General features: G+C 38.9%; 1 protein-coding gene across 2 annotated transcripts in view; it reads right to left on the bottom strand.

Annotated features, from left to right (window-relative positions):
- Nucleotides 1–2227: 2227 nt before the first annotated feature.
- pak1 (p21 protein (Cdc42/Rac)-activated kinase 1) overlaps nt 2228–20310 on the bottom strand; it is an 84480-nt gene continuing 66397 nt past the window's right edge. For both annotated transcript variants that reach the window (XM_033631372.2, XM_078166899.1), the window contains 6 exons: nt 18457–18569; nt 14584–14701; nt 14377–14476; nt 13427–13623; nt 13007–13144; nt 2228–8322 (listed from right to left, as the gene is read on the bottom strand). In XM_033631372.2, the coding sequence (XP_033487263.1) occupies nt 8236–8322; nt 13007–13144; nt 13427–13623; nt 14377–14476; nt 14584–14701; nt 18457–18569 (753 nt within the window). In that variant the 3' untranslated portion in view covers nt 2228–8235. The remainder of the gene's footprint in view (nt 8323–13006; nt 13145–13426; nt 13624–14376; nt 14477–14583; nt 14702–18456; nt 18570–20310) is intronic.

The raw sequence follows: 20310 nt of genomic DNA, 5'->3' as shown, positions 1-20310 counted from the left end.
TCAGACGGACAGATGGAGGGAGTGAGGCCATGAGCGGCCATCACAGCCAGAGAAATTTAAGCTCATTTCTGCCCCAGACTCAGGCAAAGGACAGCAGTTTACATAAGTGATTTACAGAAAGGCTTCATGAGTATTAAAATCACGTTATAAATGAGCAGTGTTATTATTTAACAGTCCACTTGGACAACAACGCTCTGATCTCTAGATGTGTGTGTACAAATGCACAAGTATCTCAGCATTTAAAGCGGTTACTGCTCCGTCTTATCTGCAGCTTATGATGCCTAAGACAACACATTGGTCTTCAGAATCAAGATGAATCAAGTTTTGCTTAATTGAGTTACTATTTTAAATGATGCAAAATGCAGCAGTAAAGCTGATTCAGAGTTAAGGATGTTAAAATGTCTAAAAACAACCAGACCAGTGAAATATATTTTGTTGTGCTGTGTACATACATTATCCCAAATATTTCAAATGAAGAAATCTAAAATTTTAATCAAGGACACTGTCCGTGCCATTTGGTCACAGTCACCCATCAGTGGCGTCATAGCCCCTTTGCGCTCATGTCAGGGTTGTGGTTGTCTGCCAGAAGCTGTCATAAATGGACTGTTTATCCAGTTTATGCCACATTTTTATGATATTCTGTTTAGAGCTTGGATGTTTTCAACCATATTCTTTAACAAGATGAAGGATTTTAGTCATCAGAGGTCTGAATCTGAAGTTATCAAGGAAACAAGCTGAGGAAACATTAGCGGCAATGTAGCAGAAACACAGATTTTTAACACAAAACTGCTTGATTCAGTATTTTCAGTATTTTAAATCACTTAGTCCTTCTGTTTTGCCAGTAAAAACCTCCTAGACAATGAACAATGACAGAATCCTAATCGTGAGAAACTGACTGCAATGATGGCATTGCTTCGTCTTCTGTTGTTTCCATTGAGAGACCCCTCACAGCATAAAATTACATATTGTATGTTTAAGATCAGTTCCACTAACATTTTGATTTTTAGCAAATCATAGCTTTGTTTAGGAAAGACTGGACTGCTATTTGTGAGAACATTGAAACTAAAAACCTCCCACAGCTGGCCACCTGCAAGAGGATCCTTTCTTGTCTTGTCAATCCAAATGGAGTGTATTTTTATGTCGGCTAATTGATCTTAAGATTCCACATCTGTCTCTATATGTTACACTAATGCCAGTGGGTAATTTGTTACCTATTAACACACTCTACTGGCCTCCTACCCCCTAGCTATATAGATTAGAAAATATTATAGACAACTCAAATTACAAATCTGTCTGATACTTCTGTTAACTAGGTTAACAGGGGGCATGCATTTTTGCTAACAAGGAGGGTGGCATCTCCCCTCATATTGCCTAGTGATTAACATGCTGCCTTTTGGTTTTTTATCTCTGTACATTGCACATTTTCTTTATATTTCGTAATGTGAAGTTTTGTACATCACCATGTCAATATTTTCTTTCCCGCACAAAAATGTACAACCCATCAGTTTATAAAATATATATTTTCTGAACCCAGTCGCAAGAATTAATGTTGGCATTGCTCATTTCTGCAAACCACAGATATGTAACATTTGTACTTTTATATTGCGGATATATTTAAACTTTATGTTTCAATTTGTAGTTTTATGCTTTGACAAAGCTGTGGTTAATGTGTGGTTAGGTTTAAACACAAAAAGTACATAGTTTGGGCTAGGAAAACATTGTGTTTTGGCTTAAAATACCTAGTCTGGTTACCACAAACAGCTGAACACGCTCTGTTCATGCTCTATTCATAAAACAACTGCTGTAGTTTATGTCTGTCTCTCGTTTGAAAGCAGTCTTGCCTAGATGTCACACCATCCACTGTCCTCTCCTCCTCCTGATGACAGACAGCTCATATATAGGCTATGTAATGTGAACTACGCCACACTTAAAATGCTGGTATGAAACATACAAATGTAACATATCCATGGTTTGCGGAAACATACAATGCCAAAACATTTTCTGGTGACTGATATTGTACACATTAACGACAACTGTTCACCTTTTCCATTGTTATGCTGATCCTGTTAGCACACAGAGGCTCAATCACACATTCAGCTGTTAAAGACATAGAGACATCATCATTCATGTGAAGTCATGTTTGTGTCCAGCTGAAAAAATCCAAGTCCTCTACTTATACTCTTTTTAGATGCAAAAAAAAAAAAAAAAAAAAAAAAAGCAGACCAGATTTTCAGTTTTTGGACATTTTTATTTATTCTTTTTTCAGTTTTCAGAGTTGTTTCAATTCATCAAAATGACTTATAAACAGATAAATTATGGCTCTGATACATTGGGGAGAGAACTGGACTGAACCAAGTCCCCCTTTTAGAACTTGAACTGTACCAAGTTTGAAGCCCCCCCTTGTGTCCTGCTTGTTGATGGTTACATCATATAGTAAGATGATTAGATTTTAATTAATTGTATTCAACTTGTTTAAAGGTCCAGCAGTATTTGTAACTCATCATTAAGTCAGCAGAAATAGTTTTCTAAAGAGGCTGTATGTGATGCTCTTTGATGTAATTTTATTGTGGGAACAGTAGTTTCTCTTGGCAAATTAAAAAAAAGGTGACATAGGATGATCATGGACGGATCGGGAGATAGAGGACACAGACATGCAAAAGCCCCCCTCCCCTCTGACATAAAAGCAACCTCCTTGTTTGTCTATTTTAGTGACATTTTGCAGCTAAAGACGAAGGAGACTTGAATCAGAGGAGAATCTTCTCCCAGACATGCAGATGAAATTCAAAATCCTGCCTTATATTCACATTATCTATTATCTGAATTGTCCCTGCTGTCTGGTGTATGTCGGCCAATCTAAACGACCTCTAAAACCAACGACTGCTGAACACCAGACTGCTATCAGCAGTAAGAATCTTGTTATGGCTCGTCATTATGTGAATGCTAATCATGGATCGACCTCTAGACTTGAAATCCTCGGGTATTTCACTTGCCAACAGAGGGGACACTGTAAACTGGTAAGAAGAAAAAAATACTAGATTTATACACTAAAGAAATGTATCTTGTTTTCTACAATTGTTAATGAAATGAATCTATCTTGTGTTATATGAAACACTCTTATACCTACACAACAGAATAGGTCAATTTCTTTTAACACAACCTAAACGTCATAAAATGGTTGCAGTTCCACACTGAAACTACTTGGTTAGGTTGAGGCAACAAAACTATGTGGTTAGGTTTAGGGAAAAAAACATGGTTTGGCATTAAATAAGTACTTTTTTTCCTCCAACATAACGCATTAACCACATGTGACATATGTCACATTCAAGATGTCCCATACATCTATAACAACCTAGCCCAGTATGCTCTAGCATACTGGGCTAGGTTGTTATTAAAAGAAGTTAATGTTGACTTTGGGGGCGCAAACACCACGCTCCTAGGTGAAAGTCCTGTGCTTGTTTGACCCACCCACCACCCCTCCCACTCAACCTACAGGGGCTTATTTGATATTCGTGCAACATTATGGGGACACTGTCACCTCTTATGCCACATCACGTAACTTCCTCCTCTGCTCCTGTTATAATTAATATGGTTGCTAGAGGGCGCTGCCTTAAAATAAACCCAAGTGCAGGTTGTAATAAGATGCTTGCATAGTCAACCTATGTGGGGCGGGCTGGTTACTTGATTGTTCTATAACAGTTGCTAAAAGTTTAGTTAAGAAACTACTGATGCTGCGTTCACATGGAATCAGGGAGACTACAGACGGCAAAACGGATATTGTTTTAGTGAACGAGAGCAGGACGGTTAAATTAGGTGAGGCTGGCAGACAATATCGGCAACAGTAATGGTAGACGGCACTGCCCCTAAAAGTTAAAATATTTTTACTTTCTGCTGAATTTACAACTGGATGTGACATAGCTCCCTCACACAAGGTGAAACACAGGTGATCTGATGACTTACTGGATGTTACTCGATAAGTTACATAAATTAATAAACACCAAATAATTTCATTTAATAGATTTTATTTTATTCTTTGTCAACAATACGGCATCATTACCACCACATACTGTCATGCATATTTTGTTTTTCCATCCTGCTATTCCATCAGACTGTATGTTTGTTTTTCCCATGCCATCCAGAACCTGTTGTCTGTCTGCCGTCTGCCTGATTCCATGTGAATGTAGCATAAGTGGTTCCTTATTTAACCGACAATTTAATGCAAAAAATAACATTGTGAAGCTCATCTGGCACAAAGTAATAAATCATGATTACAGTTTGGTCCAATCCATCACATCAGCACACATCTTGGTAGTTAGACGTTTTCTTTGTCGGATTAATATGAGCCCATCAATACACCATTAAAAAGGTAAAAATAACATTTCACCAAGACTTTGAAGGACAATTTTAAAATGCATTCCTGTGTTTTTTTTTTCATTAACAAGCATCTGAGAATGCTCTGTCACATTGTCTTTTGATGACTGCTTAATAACAGCAAAACTTTAAATCACATACAGAGTTTAGAGAGATCTCAGAGAAAGTCCAGCTCTATGCCAGCGGTTCAGACCAGGACACACAGACACACAGTGGCAACAGTTTCAGGCAGTTTATACACATAAATGAATTTTACAGCTGCGTTCATCCTCCACACTGCAGCCAGTCTAATCAGCTGTGTGTTTCACTGCCATGCTCAAAGATACTTTACCACTGATCATTCACACTGGTCTTTGTAGAGTTCAAAACATGTAGTGCTGCAACGATTGGTTGATTCACAAATATTTTGGAGAATTGAATTAAAATGTACTTTTTTTAAGCAAAAACGCCAATCATTCTGTTTTAATTATTTTCCATCATTATAAACTTTGTGGTTTTGGTTGAATAAAACAGGACATCTGAATATCTTACTGTGGGCTCTGGGAAATTGTGAACATTTTTTCACTCACAGAGAATGCAATCATCAGATTAATCGATAATTGAAATTATTGTTAGTTGCAGCACCAACATTCACTGTTGCCTAAAAATGTTGCCAATGTTGCTATTCTAAAGTAGTCTTGCACCTTTGAAACAGTTTAAGGCCAGAGGTACATGAACACTACATAAAAACAAAACTATAAAAACAACTAACAGCAGAAATCAAAGTGATAGTTTTGAATAGATGTTTTGGAAGTGTTTTATTCACATAGGATTTTATATCTGATGCTCAAATGCAGAGCGAATGACCGTGGCTATTGATGGAAACTTTGGCTACTGCAGGATTTGAACCTATGACATTTTTTGCTGGCAAGAAAAACTATGTTCCTTTAATTCAGCAGAAAAAAAAAATCCAAAACAAATACTCAAATCTTGCTATCCATAACAAAAAGGAATTTTCTGACATTGATAGATTATAAAAAATAGTCTGTAAACAAAAGATGAAACAGATTGTTGTTGTCTTTTTTTTTTTGTCAATGCAGTTTTTTTTTCTCTTTTTTTGCACAGAAAATATACACCTTATGTTCAGAGGGTTCCTGGGGATCCAACAATCCATCAGGCTGAAAAGAACAACAACACTGTACCATTGTAGCATTTATTTGTCTCATTCTTCTGAAAATAGGATTAAAGGACTTTACCCCCGAAATGATCATTTGTAAATCAGTAACTCACCTATTAAATTTGTGAAGGAAACATTGTTTTCCTGGCATGCCTCATTTCAAAAATGGATAAATCAATTCAGGGAGTCTGTATTTAACAATGGCAGAACCTTATCAAAACATCTATTTATTTTTTTCCCCATTTTTGGATTCTTTGTTCACCATGGAGACATGCAAGAAAAACAGTTTTCTTCACAAATTCAAAGTGAGTGACCGACGTACACATGATCATTTGGGGGGTGAAGTATTCCTTTAAGATATGATTTTTCCTATCATACACAAGCATCCTTCATGTACCATCACTTTACGTTCCAGCATAGACACAACTTACTTATTATTTTTCTTCTCTATCTTGAACGTACCGTATAAAAAAAGGTTGCTGACATGCACATTCTCTTCCTCACAGTCTTAGTGTTGAGTCTGTAGACAGTGAAGTCCCAAAGCCGCAGATGGAGTGAGTTTGACAGAATGGATCATGGGTAAACACAGTTCATAACTGCTTTTTTCTCCCCTTTGGTTGTATTTTTTTAGAAGGGCTGTGCTGACCCGATTTTGGATTTGTGTAAGTACAATATTTGAGATACTTCTCTTTAAATACAATTTTTGAGGCTTTTTAACACCTTATTGGGTTTAAAATGAAATTTGAGTGTTGTCAAAGCTCATTCACTGGTGTCTACATCAGTAATTTCAAAACAAGGATGTGACAATTAAGTTTCTATTTTCCTGGGGAAGACTTAAATTCTTTTTGTTGTTGTTATATGATAGACAGAAAGTGGAGCATAACACAAAAAGCTCTGACAAGACATTCAACTCAGAACGCTGAAATAAGATTCAATTATTTTGATCTTCTGTCTGTCATGAGTCAGTACATGTAATAGGAGTGCAATGCTACAATAATGGAATACTATCAATTTGTGCTGAAAACACACAAAATTATAAAAGCTGCCAGTATATTTGTTGTCTAGCTGGCTTTAGTAAAAGAGGTTACCTCCGTTACCTCATTGCTTTAGCCATTACATTGGTGAGCTATATTTCTACATACCACTGCAAAATGTAATGACACCTGAGTGTTCTTAGTTTCTTTAAAAAGCCGGGTAACTGCAATGGCATTGACAAACAATCAACACTGAGCTGTTGATGGTTCCAGCAAACTTACACCAACACCACACAGGCTCAACTCTGTCACTGAGTCCGTTAATAACTGTTAGGTAGCGTTAGCTGTGTGTTGCTAAAAGTTAGCAATGTCACCATCTGTCCCTGGTGTGGTGCTCACACTCACACACAGCAGTCTCATGATAAACAGAGCCAAGTAAATCAATATGCTGCACGCAGCTCTACAATGTAAAAAGATTTTACCCATTTTAAACAGTGAAAAATTAGAGAAGTCATGTTCAGCAACATCTCCACAGCTGAAGTGTCGAACATTCACTGTTACTTACTGATGTTGCTGAAGCTCTTGAGCTCAACAAATACAAAAAAGAGGGATTGATGCGGTGAAGGATAAAGGACAAGCTGGTATTACTGATAAAATTCATCAGCCAGCGGCAGCTAAAATCTAAATTGAAGGTAATATCTCAGATTATGATGTAATTTTTACGAACCTGTCTGTCAAAATGACGAACAATAAGAAAGTCTAACACAACCTCTGCTGCAACCTGAGTCAGATTTTGAGCCCATATGTGGGGAAATACTGATCTAATATCACTAACTGTGAATTATTTTAAAAACCTAAAACCTACAAGTACAAAGAGCAAAAAAGAAAAGTTCCTGGAAAGACATCACTGAGCCAAAATGGCTGTTTGGGAAGGGGAAACCTCCAAACTGTCCAAACTCTGTCCATCGATGGTTCTGGGCCTGCCAGTCTTTCATTTATTTTAATTAACATTAATATTCTCTAACTCACTGCAGACACGACAAAGTACCAAACCTGATCTCCTCCATGTCAAAAACTACAGAAGGTAATGTTACAATCAACTTAATGACCAAAAATAGACACACTCAAACACACACACTGAATTGTTGATTTAAAAAAGTGTTAAAATGAAAATCAACAAATGCACTTTTTAAAAGAAGATGATGAAATAAGTCAGACTGAAAGCCAAAGACGAAAAACAGGAAGCACGGACCTTGGTAAAGACACAAACGTACACACAGACACACAGACCCACGCACACACACACACACACACACACACACAGTCTACAGCAGAGGTTGCTGGTTGGCTGTTGTGGTCCGCGGCTTTTACAGGCAAAGTAAGAAAAACAAACAAACATTGATTTAAAAAAAAAGAAAGAAAGAAAGAAAGAAAAAAAAAACTCTGTTGAAACACTCTCTCTCCTATATTGTGTTGTTCGTACCGGCTGAGGGGGCTGTGATGTGAACGATGACATCATTTGGTCACTGATGATGTCATTCATTTTGCACCCCCCCACCACCCCATCTTCCTGTCCGAGTCCAGTGGAGTGTCGAACAAAAAGTTACAGGAAGAAACTATCCTTATTTCTCCCTGTAAGGGGGGGTCAAGCTTGGTGCAGTCAGTGAAAAAAGGAGAAGAGAAAGGAAGGAGGGATGGTAGACAAAGAGAGAGAGAGAATAATGAGTGCAAGGCTTGCTAGCGGTTGTTCTTGGCAGCCTCCTTAGCAGCCACAATGAGAGGAGTCAGACTGGAGAGAGGCTTCGCCATCTTCAGAAACTGATGCTGAGAGAGGAGAGGAGAGAAGGGGAAGAGGGGATGGGAACAGGAAGGAGGAAGGGTAGAAAAGGGGAGGAGGAGAGAGGGAAGAGTTGGAGAGGAACAAAAGGGGAGGGGGAAAGATTGAGGTGGAGAAAAGTGAAAAAAGATTTCAGTTCACTGTACAAAAACAGAAGACATGGACCAGGCTGATTTTAGAAATAGTGTCATCTGGGGTTGGGTGATAGGGCCGAAATCTACATATATATAACTGTTACTGTATATATTACTATACAGTAATTGTTTTGTAAATGAAGAGGAAGACTGTTAATCTCACACGTGGGAATTGTCACGTTACAGCGGCCTAAGAGTCAAAATTAAGAATTGAGAAATGGTTTAAAATAATCACACCATACTTCATCACAATTGATAATTTCCTTCTTTGACTTGAAAATCCCATACAAACAAAACTGCAACTACCTCACAAGAGACAACACCTGAGTTAAAAACAAAGAACTTGAAAGACACAGTAAATCTAAAATTCTTTGAAAATTAAAGTTTCAAGGTTCATGTCAGTTTTGGTTAATTTTGCTTTCAATGCCCTGACACCAGTTAAGGGGTAAATAATCAGTTGATTTTTGAGGAAAAAAAAAAGGCAAAATTAGATAAAATAAAAGAGGCCTTTTCTTTTGGTCTCAAGAGCTTTAGCACTGCATGTCAGAGCGCTATCCATTTAGAGGTGGTGAAATTTAAATGTTTTGTGATGTAAATTTCTTGTCTTTTATTTTATTTTCTGTTGGCTTTGCTGACAGACAGCTGACTAGTTATGTTCAAACGTGGAAATACCCTCTGGTTTCCACTGTTGAATACGGGCATTGCTGCTGAAACACGGTGGCCAACTTCAATATTAAGTAGGGTGACCATATAGCCTACTTAAATGATACTCGCAGTTTACTCAAAGATGCCTTATCATTTTAATATATTTAAAATTTATATGTATGGATAGAAAATTCAGTTATATTACAAAATAATATCTCTCAAAGACAGAAATTCAGATAGGCCCCTATAGATAGGGGACACATACACACACTAGAGTGTGGCGATTCGAGCTCGATGGGTCCCAGCGGGTCGGCTGGGTTTGGTAAAAAATGTATAAATTGTATTCGGGCTCGGGTTGGATTTGGTCAGCTTTCAGTGAAAATATAGTGTAAAAATAAATAAAATGCTATTGTCTGTCCTGTTTATTGCTTGGGCACTGTTATTTACGTGACAACACCTGAACATAACACACACAGACAAACGGCTGTTTGTTTCTACCTCTCCCCTCTCTGGAAGTCTCGGACCTCCCGGTGCCCGCCTCCGCCTTGATTAAACGCTGAAAATAAAATAAAAGAGGGAGACAGGTTTTTCCTTTTTTATCTTATTTTGTTTTATTTCTCCCTCTCCTCTCGCTGGAAGCCTCGGACCTCCCGCCGCCCGCTCCCGTCTCAAACATGGAGGTCTCCCTCTCCGCAGCTGAGCACCCACGGTGCACGCCCGGCCTGTTAAATAGCCTGTAACCACTGTGTGACACAAACTCAGTGCTTTGGTCATTCAATAATGTCGGGCTCGGTTCGGGTTCGGACAGAAATATGCGGCCCGTGCCGCACTCTAACACACACACACACACACACGGAAAACCCGACATTATCATCAGTTTATAAAACCCCCCAGACGGGATGTGAAAAGTGGACATGTCCGGGCAAAAGAGGACGTTTGGTCAGCCTAGAATTATGATATGAGAACTCATCAGGTTTGATGTTATACTGTGTTTATGTTGGCTTGTGGTAGATATTCAGGTGACGTTACTTGGACTGCATTAATAAATCATATGGTTTTTTGTGATGTTTCATGTGTAACTTACAATCATGTGTAGCCGCATCTAAAGCAAAGCACACCTTATTTTTGACGTCATCTTAGCCTGGTTCCAGACCATAGACCCCGCCCACTCAACTGAGTAGGCTTGCATTACTGGTCTGGCATACTGCAATGAATTTGCGATTTATCTCGTCCAAACGATGGACGGACCAATGAACGCTGGGGGTCTAGCGATTAGCCAATCAGCGCCACGCTGGTGTCAAGCTGTACGCCGGTGGGTAACTGGTGAGGATAGCAACAATGGCGACCGCTACAGATCCTACAGACCACATTAACGACGCTATCGAGGTATTTCGCCACCACTCGCGTTAATGGAGGACCAAATTAAGGAAGCTGCTGAACTGGATTTAACGGCGATGCAGCTGGGCGTGCACGACGACGGAGACATTTTAAACGGGCAATGCTCGCTTGTTTTCGGCACCCCCGAGGCATGGATACTAATGACGTCAGATTCTGGGTGAGTCGTTGATCTCTACTGATTGGTTAGGGAAAAATCAAATTCCCTCCCCCTTGTAAATCGCCTTCAATGGAGGCGATGTCAGACTGAAGGTTCTGGGAGCTTCAGTCTGACACTCAGGCTAACATCATCTTTGAATCTGAAACTGTTCTACTCAACAAACTGAGAACCAATTTGTCAGTCCTGGGACTGTTCCTCACTAACACCTGCTGTCTCAGTGTTTCATTACTTTGTTCTTGTCTTTAACTGCTTCACACTGTTTCACCTCTCTCCCCCTCTACCTCTGCATTTCATCACAAGGTGGATCTCAGAAACTCAAGGTAGAGAAATTAGAACTGCTTGGTTTAAAGCAGTGGGTCTCCCTTCTAATGCAACCACAGTGGAAATGCTGTGATTTAACTGAAATACCACAGAGGCCTCAATAAAAAGCAGTCCTACGTAACCTCTTATTCAATGCCCTTTCTCACACTCACACTCACACACACACACACACACACACACACACACACACAGAGACTCAATTGAATCAACCTTTAAACTATTACTTCAGAGAACAAGTATACGCACTCATACAAAGGAGCCATTAAATTAAATTACTTCTTTAGCAGACCTTCTTCTGAAACAGGATAAAGTCCCAGTTTCACCTCTCAGCTCTGAGTCATTGGACAGTTACACAACTCACTTGGCTGCTCAGTTACACCTCCACCTACACAGCTGTCTGTCCATCTGTCTGTCTGTACAGCTGAACCTTTGAAATAACACTGAGGCTGGATTCAATTTTTATTTCTGAAACCAACTCTAAAGACACAGACTGAAAGTAATGAGACAGACTGAGTGCTGATTGTTGGTGTCCAGTGGTGAAATGCAACTAAGTACATCTACTCAAGTAGTAGTACAAATTTAAGGTAAATGTATTTCACTCTAGTATTTTCAATTTGAATTATGTACTTCTTACTTCAATTAAATGTCTTAACAGCTATAGTTACAAGTTACTTTACATACTAAGACTCATGCTAGAGATGCACCAATTACAATTTCCTTGGCGAAGTCTGACCTGCCGATTCCAATTTTGGCTGATTTCATATTTTCTTTCTTTCTAAGAACGACAATTTCCAGCATACACAAATTTAATGGAACCATACCCTGAAATAGTAAAATGCATATATGTTACCAAAGATAACTGAAAAAAAATCTTCATATCTATTAGAAAACCTGGTTCAAAAATGTCCCATTTGGCTGCTCAGACCATTTCTCAGGATTGTGGGGGCGTGATCAGATCACACTAAATTGACAGCTCTCTTTCAGCTCAACTATTAATAAACTATTTTATTTTCCTTTTGATCACTGGTGTTAAAATGTTTTGTTACCATGGTATAAACTACCAAATCTATCGAATGGACCCCACTTGGTAAGACAGCTTACTAGACTAAACAGCATGCTATGTTAGAACGCTATACTCTTTGCATTAGTTTTGCTATGCTACATTTTTGAGCTACTTATCAACTTCATGATTTACACAGATTTGAGATGGTACGACCCAGTCTGCTCGTTAGCTTAACACAGTAGCTTTCAAAGCATGTGCAGCGTGCATCGGAATTAATTGCAACTTTTGAGAATGAGTTGCTGCGCATGAATGTAAACTTGATTGGCCCAGGATTAGCTATATCTAAGAGTGACTGGCCAGTCACCAGTCATGGCTGATCAAACTGAAAATTGTCAGATTCCAATCAACAGTTGATGAATTGGTGCATCTCTATTTGACATAAAAATGTATGATGATCTTATAAAATATGATCTATTTTTATATATCAGACTATTCACAGTAAGTTAAATAGTAATAACAATGCAATAATCTAATATAACTAAAAGGATTACAGCGTTACAATTACTTTTACTGTTGAAACTTAGGGACTTTTATTAAAGTGACATTTGCAAAGCAGGACTTTTACTTGCATTGGAGCATTTTAATGTCACAGTATTGCTCTCTTACTTATGAAAATCTTGGCCCCTGTGTGAAATCACAGTTAAATGTTGAAACAAACAAAGATCTACTGTATGTGCACAGTGTTACTTAAAAAAACACAATGTGGAAGGTGTTATATGAGAGAAAATCAAACTTATGGAGCTGTATCAATATAATTTTTCTTGACAAAACATTAGCTAGAGGTCAAGTGGAGCTGATATTGTTTTGTCAACTGCCGTTTCCAACTGCCGTCAGGTGGTTTTTGGACAGTACATAAATACTGTGTGTATTATTTTTGGGGAATTTTTATTTTTATAGCTTGAACACACGAACACACACACACACACACACACACACACACACAGCTGCTGTACCTGCAGTAGCTCTTTAGCTGACCCTCTCTTCTCCACGTCCATCTCCAGACATCGGTTCAGAAAGTCTCTGAATATCGTCGACAGCTTCTCAGGATTCTGCAGCTCGGGCGTGCCATTGGTTGCTATGAGATACAGCGCCTGAGCAACACATGCACATGTGAGCAACATACAGTAATAGTCTACAGTTTACACATTACTAAATCTTCTTCTGTGATGCCGTCCAGTGGTGATTTAAAGAATGACACTGAGGCAGCCATGTGCAGTTTTTAAAGGGGACCTGTTAGGCTCATTTTCAGGTTCATACTTGTATTTTTTTGACCACGACATGTTTACATACTTAAATCGTAAAAGAACTGCTCCCATCACAGCAACTCTCCCTCACTCAGCCTTCAGCAAACACACACAGCAACACAGTCTCACCCTGAGTGGATTTTCATTCAGGTACGGCGGCTCCCCCTCCACCATCTCTATGGCCATGATGCCCAGGGACCAGATGTCCACTTTGGGGCCGTAAGCTTTACGGGTCACGACTTCTGGAGCCATCCAGTATGGAGTCCCAACCATGGTGCTACGTTTACTCTGCTCTGGAGTGATCTGGGCGCAGAACCCAAAGTCAGCTGGGAGGAGGAGGAGATAGAAAATGAGTCCATGTATTCACAACATTTGAGATTCTCTGCCTTGAAGACTTGCTGGTATTAAATTACCAATTATCAATCTTTAAAATTCTGTGATACATTTGAAAGCTGTTGTACTTTTTCAGGGCATTTAAGAACTGAAAAGTGTCCTGAGAGCCAAAACCATCTCTCCAACAAAAATATTTGACCATGTGATAGATTCTCCTTTTTGCTGTTTGCATCAAACCTTTACATTTAAATCTACTGTATATGACAATATAAAGGCTCATATAAACTGCATAAAAGTTCAGGTAAATCCCCCAAAATATAACCTTTTATCATCTTATAATCAATGATGCATTTCAAATAGGTGAAAGTCAGACAAAACATGAAACACACATTACTGATCCTTTTTTTTTTTTTTTTACAGGGCAACAACATTAGTACTTTCAACCAGCCATAAGTGAAGCAGGTCACTTTTCATCATGAAACACAGGTGGATGTACATGAGTCATTAATTACCAAATGAGCATTAACATAATCTGCTGTAACTCTGATATCTTTCACACACTAACTGGAAATACCACCTCTGTGGTCACTGTGTCCACAGTTGTTTCACTGACTGAAGTTCAATACTGGTCACAGTAAAATCAGAGCTCCCCCTGCTGATCAAAAGAAACAACAACAACAACAACAACAATCCTCAGTGTTATGCTGCAAGCAGCTTTATACAAATACAAAAAAGAAGTGACTGACTGAGTTTGACAGAGCCGTCCATGCCCAGCAGGATGTTGTCGCTCTTGATGTCTCGATGGATGACCTGGTTTGAGTGGAGGAACTCCAATGCCTGAAGACACTGGAGAGAGGGCGAGCGAGAGAGAAAGAGAGGAACGAACAGAGATGATGTCAAAGTGGGCTTTTTTTAATTAATTACCAAGCAGACTGGTGTCTCGTGTCTCTTACCTCTCTGCACACAGCAGCTATCTGGGCTTCATCCATGCAGGTTTCCGTGACGACATCAGTCAAAGAACCTCCAGCCAGGTATTCCATCACCACCCACAGCTCGTCACCCACCAGGTAACTACAGGAAACATCAAAAAATGCAGGTTTTTAAAACAATGTGCCTTAGAACCCGAGGGGACCCGATGTATTAATTTAAAATAAAACATTCAACCACAAAATACATTTTTTTCAAGTGACAGGCTGACAGATTCTTTTCACAGTATCGGGAGCTTCGAGTTGATACATGTAAATGTGTCAAACCTTCAGAATCTTTTGAGTTTTGATACTTTTGCAAAATATGTTGGCAGTTTCTTTTTTTTTTAAAGATATGTTTTTGGGCATTTTATCCTTTATTTGATAGGACAGACAAGTGTGAAAGGGGGAGAGAGAGAGAGAGAGAGAGAGAGAGAGAGAGAGAGAGAGAGAGAGACATGCAGCAAAGGGCCACAGGCTGGAGTCGAACCCAGGCCGCTGCAGCTACAGCCTTGTACATGGGGCGCCTGCTCTACCACTAAGCCACCGACGCCCCATATGTTGGCAGTTTCTTTGTGACACTCCATTATAGTATATGCATGTTCGATAGCTAGTGCTGCCCGCCCCACAACACTTCTCTTCAGGGCATTACCAGTCATCATGTATAAGTTTACATCAATGAAGATAATATTAATTTTGTTGCATTGGTTCAGCATCCCACTTGAATGTAGGCAGGCTATAAAAGCTCAATATGCTGTAACAGAAATGTCACTGACCAATAATCTGTCATTCTTTGAGGAACAGGTAGCAGAGGAGTATTCCAGGTAGGAGGTTCAACAAACTCTGAGTCTAACCTTGAACTCTGAGTTGATTTACCCTGAGATGGGAAACTCTGAGTTACCAGTTCCAGAACAGCTGATTTGAGTTAGTTCAGTCAACTCTGAGTATGTTCACTCTGAGTTAAGCCGACAATAAAAAGCCATCATCAATGGAGCTCCGACTCCACGATTCACCATGGCAACAGGTAAATAAAAGACAGCGCCTCCATTTTAATCCAGTGGATGTAGAGATATTAATGCATGTGTAGCAGACGGTGCACGTTTATCTTTAAAAGAAGAGCCTGAGTCAGAGCGAGGAAAGTGTCAATAAGTTAACCATAAAGTTAATAAAAAAGCTTATTCATCATTTATCAGACTTACATTTCCTTAATGAAGATAAAGTGGTGGAATCTGACTGTGTATCAGGCTGTAGATACATTACATTATATTAATAATATATAATAATATATTTGTTCAGATTTAATCTGATGGGGAAAAACACAGGAGGCAGAAGATTTAAAACATATAGGCTAGGCTATAGATCAAAGACATAAAGACATGACTGTAAACTCACAGTCTGACCCAGTAATAATGTGTTTGGTGATTTGCACTTGAAAAGACGTTGAGGTTAAAATACAGTAGATTTTAAAATGTTGCACATCTATTTGTATCTTGACTCAACAGCATTCAGTGACTTTATTTCAGCTACAAATGTAGTAAATGTAAAGACAGTGAAATGCTGCACCATTGCTCACTCAGAAATATGAACATATAATCCCCAATATTAGGATATAGGAATTATGTTCCATCAGTGCGACCAGTGACATCAGTGACAGAGATCATTAGTCATTGATACTACGTGTCTAAAGCTTCATACTGATTTTTAAAATGTAAATAATTAGACCTACACATTATGTGCAATAAACATTTGGGAGCTGCTCTAACAGACTGACAGTCTGATCCTTGTGCACAGTGTTATAAAAATAATAAATATAAAAAGAACAGAGGTTTGATTCTGAGCTGAGGGTGAATTCTCGCTGTGTAATATTTGAATGTAAAGACAAAAACTGATGTCCAAAGAAATGACTGATGTGCATAAATTCAGTAACTTAAGACAGTCCTGAGTAACAAACTAATATCCAGCAGGATTTAGACTGTGACAGACGGTAAATCTCCGCTAATGAATGCGCTTCCATACAAGCTTTGACACGGACTGAATGAATGAGGAAATGAAACAGCGTGTAAGAGGGAGGAGACAGAGAAACACTCAGGGTTTATTGAAGAAAACCTGTCAGCGAGCAGGTTATGTTCACAGAGTCTGTTACCATGGTGACTGACTCAGAGTTTCAGTTACCTCTCTTTCTGGAACAGATACCTCAGAGTTTCCCTCATCTCATGGTTAACCTACTCTGAGTTTTCACATAACCCGCTTTCTGGAATACCCCCCAGATGTCCCAGTTACCTCTGCAGTCTTGTGCTGCATTCTTGTGATGTTGCAATAATCTGAAAAATGAGTTTTCGATGATATATGTATCGCTCACCTGATCCATTTAATTTACTCTTTACTTTCAACATGTTGTTTAAATGCTGGGAGCAATTAAATACAACACATCTTCTTTGTAGCCTCAATGTTGTTTCCACATTACAACTTAAAGCTCATGAACACATCAAAGTAGGAAGTACAATCATCAGAGGAGCACATGAATGCACCACTGGCCTTCGCTGGCGGAAGTGTCAACTCTAACAAGTCCGATTTAATTCCTACCCCATCACTCACCATAGCAGGCGGTATGAGCGGTAGCGAGTAGATGAGTGGGAGAAGTCTGGGATTAATGAGCACTCGCACATTCAACAGGCTGACCTTGCACATACCGGACACTATAAAGAGTTGTTTAAAAAAGACTTGTTTGTTTAATTTCTAAATTCTTTAGTTTAAGAAGTGTTTCATGAATCTACATATAGAAACTGACATTTTATTCCTATTCCATTTATCCTAACTCTGCACTGATGAACTGGATCTTATAAATAAATAGGAGAAATCACTGATGAGTTTTGGACACAGCATTCAACGCAGCGCTTTGAAAAATAAAAAAAAAAGCAGACAAAACAAAATGCATTCTTTTGTCAGTCCTGTACAACACACACACACACACACACAGACACACAGAGTAAATCAGTGACAGTTAAAATGTTGTTTCCATGGGGATGACAGCATTATCACCAGTCTTGTATGTGCTTCTCAATCTCTCTCAAGACAAACAGGTTACTGTGGTAACCAGACATTGGACATCCCCTCCTCGACATGTCTTTTGTGTTGGCATAGCAACAGCAACACAGAAGTGAATAGCCTCTCATAGTGGTTCAGACTTTACAGTTAGCGATGACACTGTGTTGGTTTCATTGATCCTGAGGCATCTGGAACACCACAGAGGTGTTTTCTAGGGAAAGTTTGGGAACTGCAGTTAGCAAACCTGCAGGCCTGCTGCAACTCTTGGTTTAGAATCAAGGTTGAAGTCTTTCATGTTTTTGTTTTTTTCCCCTTTTTATTAAATCAGATATTTATTCATTTGTTGCACTGCACGGTAACTTAAAGTCTTGTATTTTATGCCTGTCCTATTCTATTTAGCTTTTTTATCTTCTATTCTCTAGCTCTTTGATGGCTGTTTATAATTGTATCTCATTTTTAGGATGTGTTTGTTTTGCATTTTGTCTTGATGTTTTCAATGTTTTACAAAGAGCACTGTGAATTGCTTTGTTGCTGAAATACGCTTTATAAATGAACTTGCCCTGCCTTCCCATTTGACTCAGTTTACAGCAGATTGTGTTTTTCAACTTGTTTCACACATTTACTGCATTCAATATACAGTATTTGTTGTCAGAACAGCAACATCAACAGAAAATCTCAGCTGAATGTGAATCTGCCAAAATTATAAATAATCATCCAACTTTTTAAGCTGCAGCCTCCATGTTGGTTCAGGATCTATCATCTATCCATCTATGTTCAACCGATCCAGATATGTGTGTGTGTGATGGTGTGTCTAACCTGTCCAGGTAGTTGACAATGTTTGGGTTCTTATTTTCCCTCATCACCAGAATCTCATTGATGATCAGTTCCTTCTTTGGCTGCTGCTGCAGGTTCATCTGTTTAATGGCGACCTGAAAGAAAAGAGAAATATTTAACTTTTGCTGCTCATATTAGTCTTTTCTTTGTCTCATCAGAAATAAATCTTCTTATTTGGAGATTACTACATTCTGACCTATTTCTCCTAAACACCCTGTAGGAGAGATAAAAAACGAATAAAGCAGCAGGAGTTCTTTTGCTGTGCTCAGAGGTTTCTCAACTCTAAGAACAGGTCAAACCCACAGGGTTGAGGCTTGAATCACTGAGACAAATGTTTGAAATTGTGCAGGCTCATTTATAAGCCAATCAAGTTTTCTTTTGGAACTTCTTTGGAACTGTTATCATCAAGAGCTGACTATTTCAGTTCAGTATTTCATTTTAAGATCTTAAATTAGGAGCCGGCTGAGCTGAATTTAAGTATGAAAAAATGGTAAAAATCTCAAATTGATGTTATATACAGCTCGGTTATATCCAGGAGAAAGGCTTACCAGAGATCTTATTTTGAGCTTTCCTTTCCTCTGGGTCTAACTTTCTCATATTCATGCAAATAAATCACATATTTGAAAGATTTGAAAAGAACCTGGGAGCAAAAAGACAAGTGGGGAGGAGTACGCTAAAAGAAAGACAGATAGACAGGTTTATTAAATGAAAAAGATAACGTGGGAGGGAATAAAAGACAACAAGAGGATGAAAAGAAAATTGGTAAGAACTGTAGACAGCTGCAGGGAAATATCTAAATCCGAAGGCGGTAAAAGGTTGTTAGGCAGCGAAGCCTGACAGACATTAAAAAGTGGGCATGCAGACTAATCCTCAGAGAGTGAAACTGAGGAGGATTATCCAGACAGACGAGCTGAGCTCCTTTAAAATTAACCTGGAAGTCACCGCTGCCGGAGCCAGACTTAAACTCAGTTACTGCCACAATGTTCTCACTGAGCAAACTCCAGCTGAACTTACTGCTCATTTCCCTTTAAGGCTGTTTGCCTCATTTTACCTGATGAAAGGCTGACACCCTTGATGGACCTACATCTCCTTTAAACTTCCTGCATTGTTTCTAACCCTCAAAGGGCACTCAATTTGAACTTCATTTCTCCCTTAATTTGTAATTGCAACCTTTTAGTCTAGGAAATGAATCTGAACTCTCTTCAGCATCAGGGTTTAATTAAATTTTACTTAAAGGAGCAGTGTGTAGGACTTAGTGGCATCCAGCAGTGAGAAGTGCAGATTGCAACCAGCTAAAACTTCTCCCATGTGCCAAGCATGAACTCTGTATTAGAATTCCTTCACTGTTCACTGTTCCAGAGATTTTTACCGGGAGCTGAGTTATCAGCAGAGGTCTCTTCCTCTCCAAAACAATTAGACCAGGTAATTAAAACCAGAACACTGAAAAACAAAACAAAACAAAACAAAAAACCCCCTAAATAAAGCACTTTCATGTCAAATCAGTGTTTCTCTAACACTTTACAGCTCGAAGAAATGCTGCTTGCCTGGCACCTGCTAACATGTGCTCAAATTTTTTTCTCTGATAACTTAGCGTTTTTTAACTGAAAGGCCAGAGAGGATGACTTTAACATGTCTGTATAAAGTCATCTTCATCACCCAGGAACTGAACTTTATTTTCCCTCTATTTCCTCCTTGACTCTTCAACTTTTCAGACTGTCTCTGTGTGGGTGGTTTCTGTATGCCAATCCCAAGAATCCTTACCTTTGGGTAAAAAAACAGACATTAGTATTTTCCTCTTTCAGTATATTCATCATGAATGCAAAGAGGAGTTGAAAA

This window comes from Epinephelus lanceolatus, chromosome 4 (genome assembly GCF_041903045.1).
Source record: "Epinephelus lanceolatus isolate andai-2023 chromosome 4, ASM4190304v1, whole genome shotgun sequence".
In the NCBI taxonomy this organism is placed as follows: Eukaryota; Metazoa; Chordata; class Actinopteri; order Perciformes; family Serranidae; genus Epinephelus; species Epinephelus lanceolatus.
This window is presented reverse-complemented; position numbering and strand designations above follow the sequence as displayed.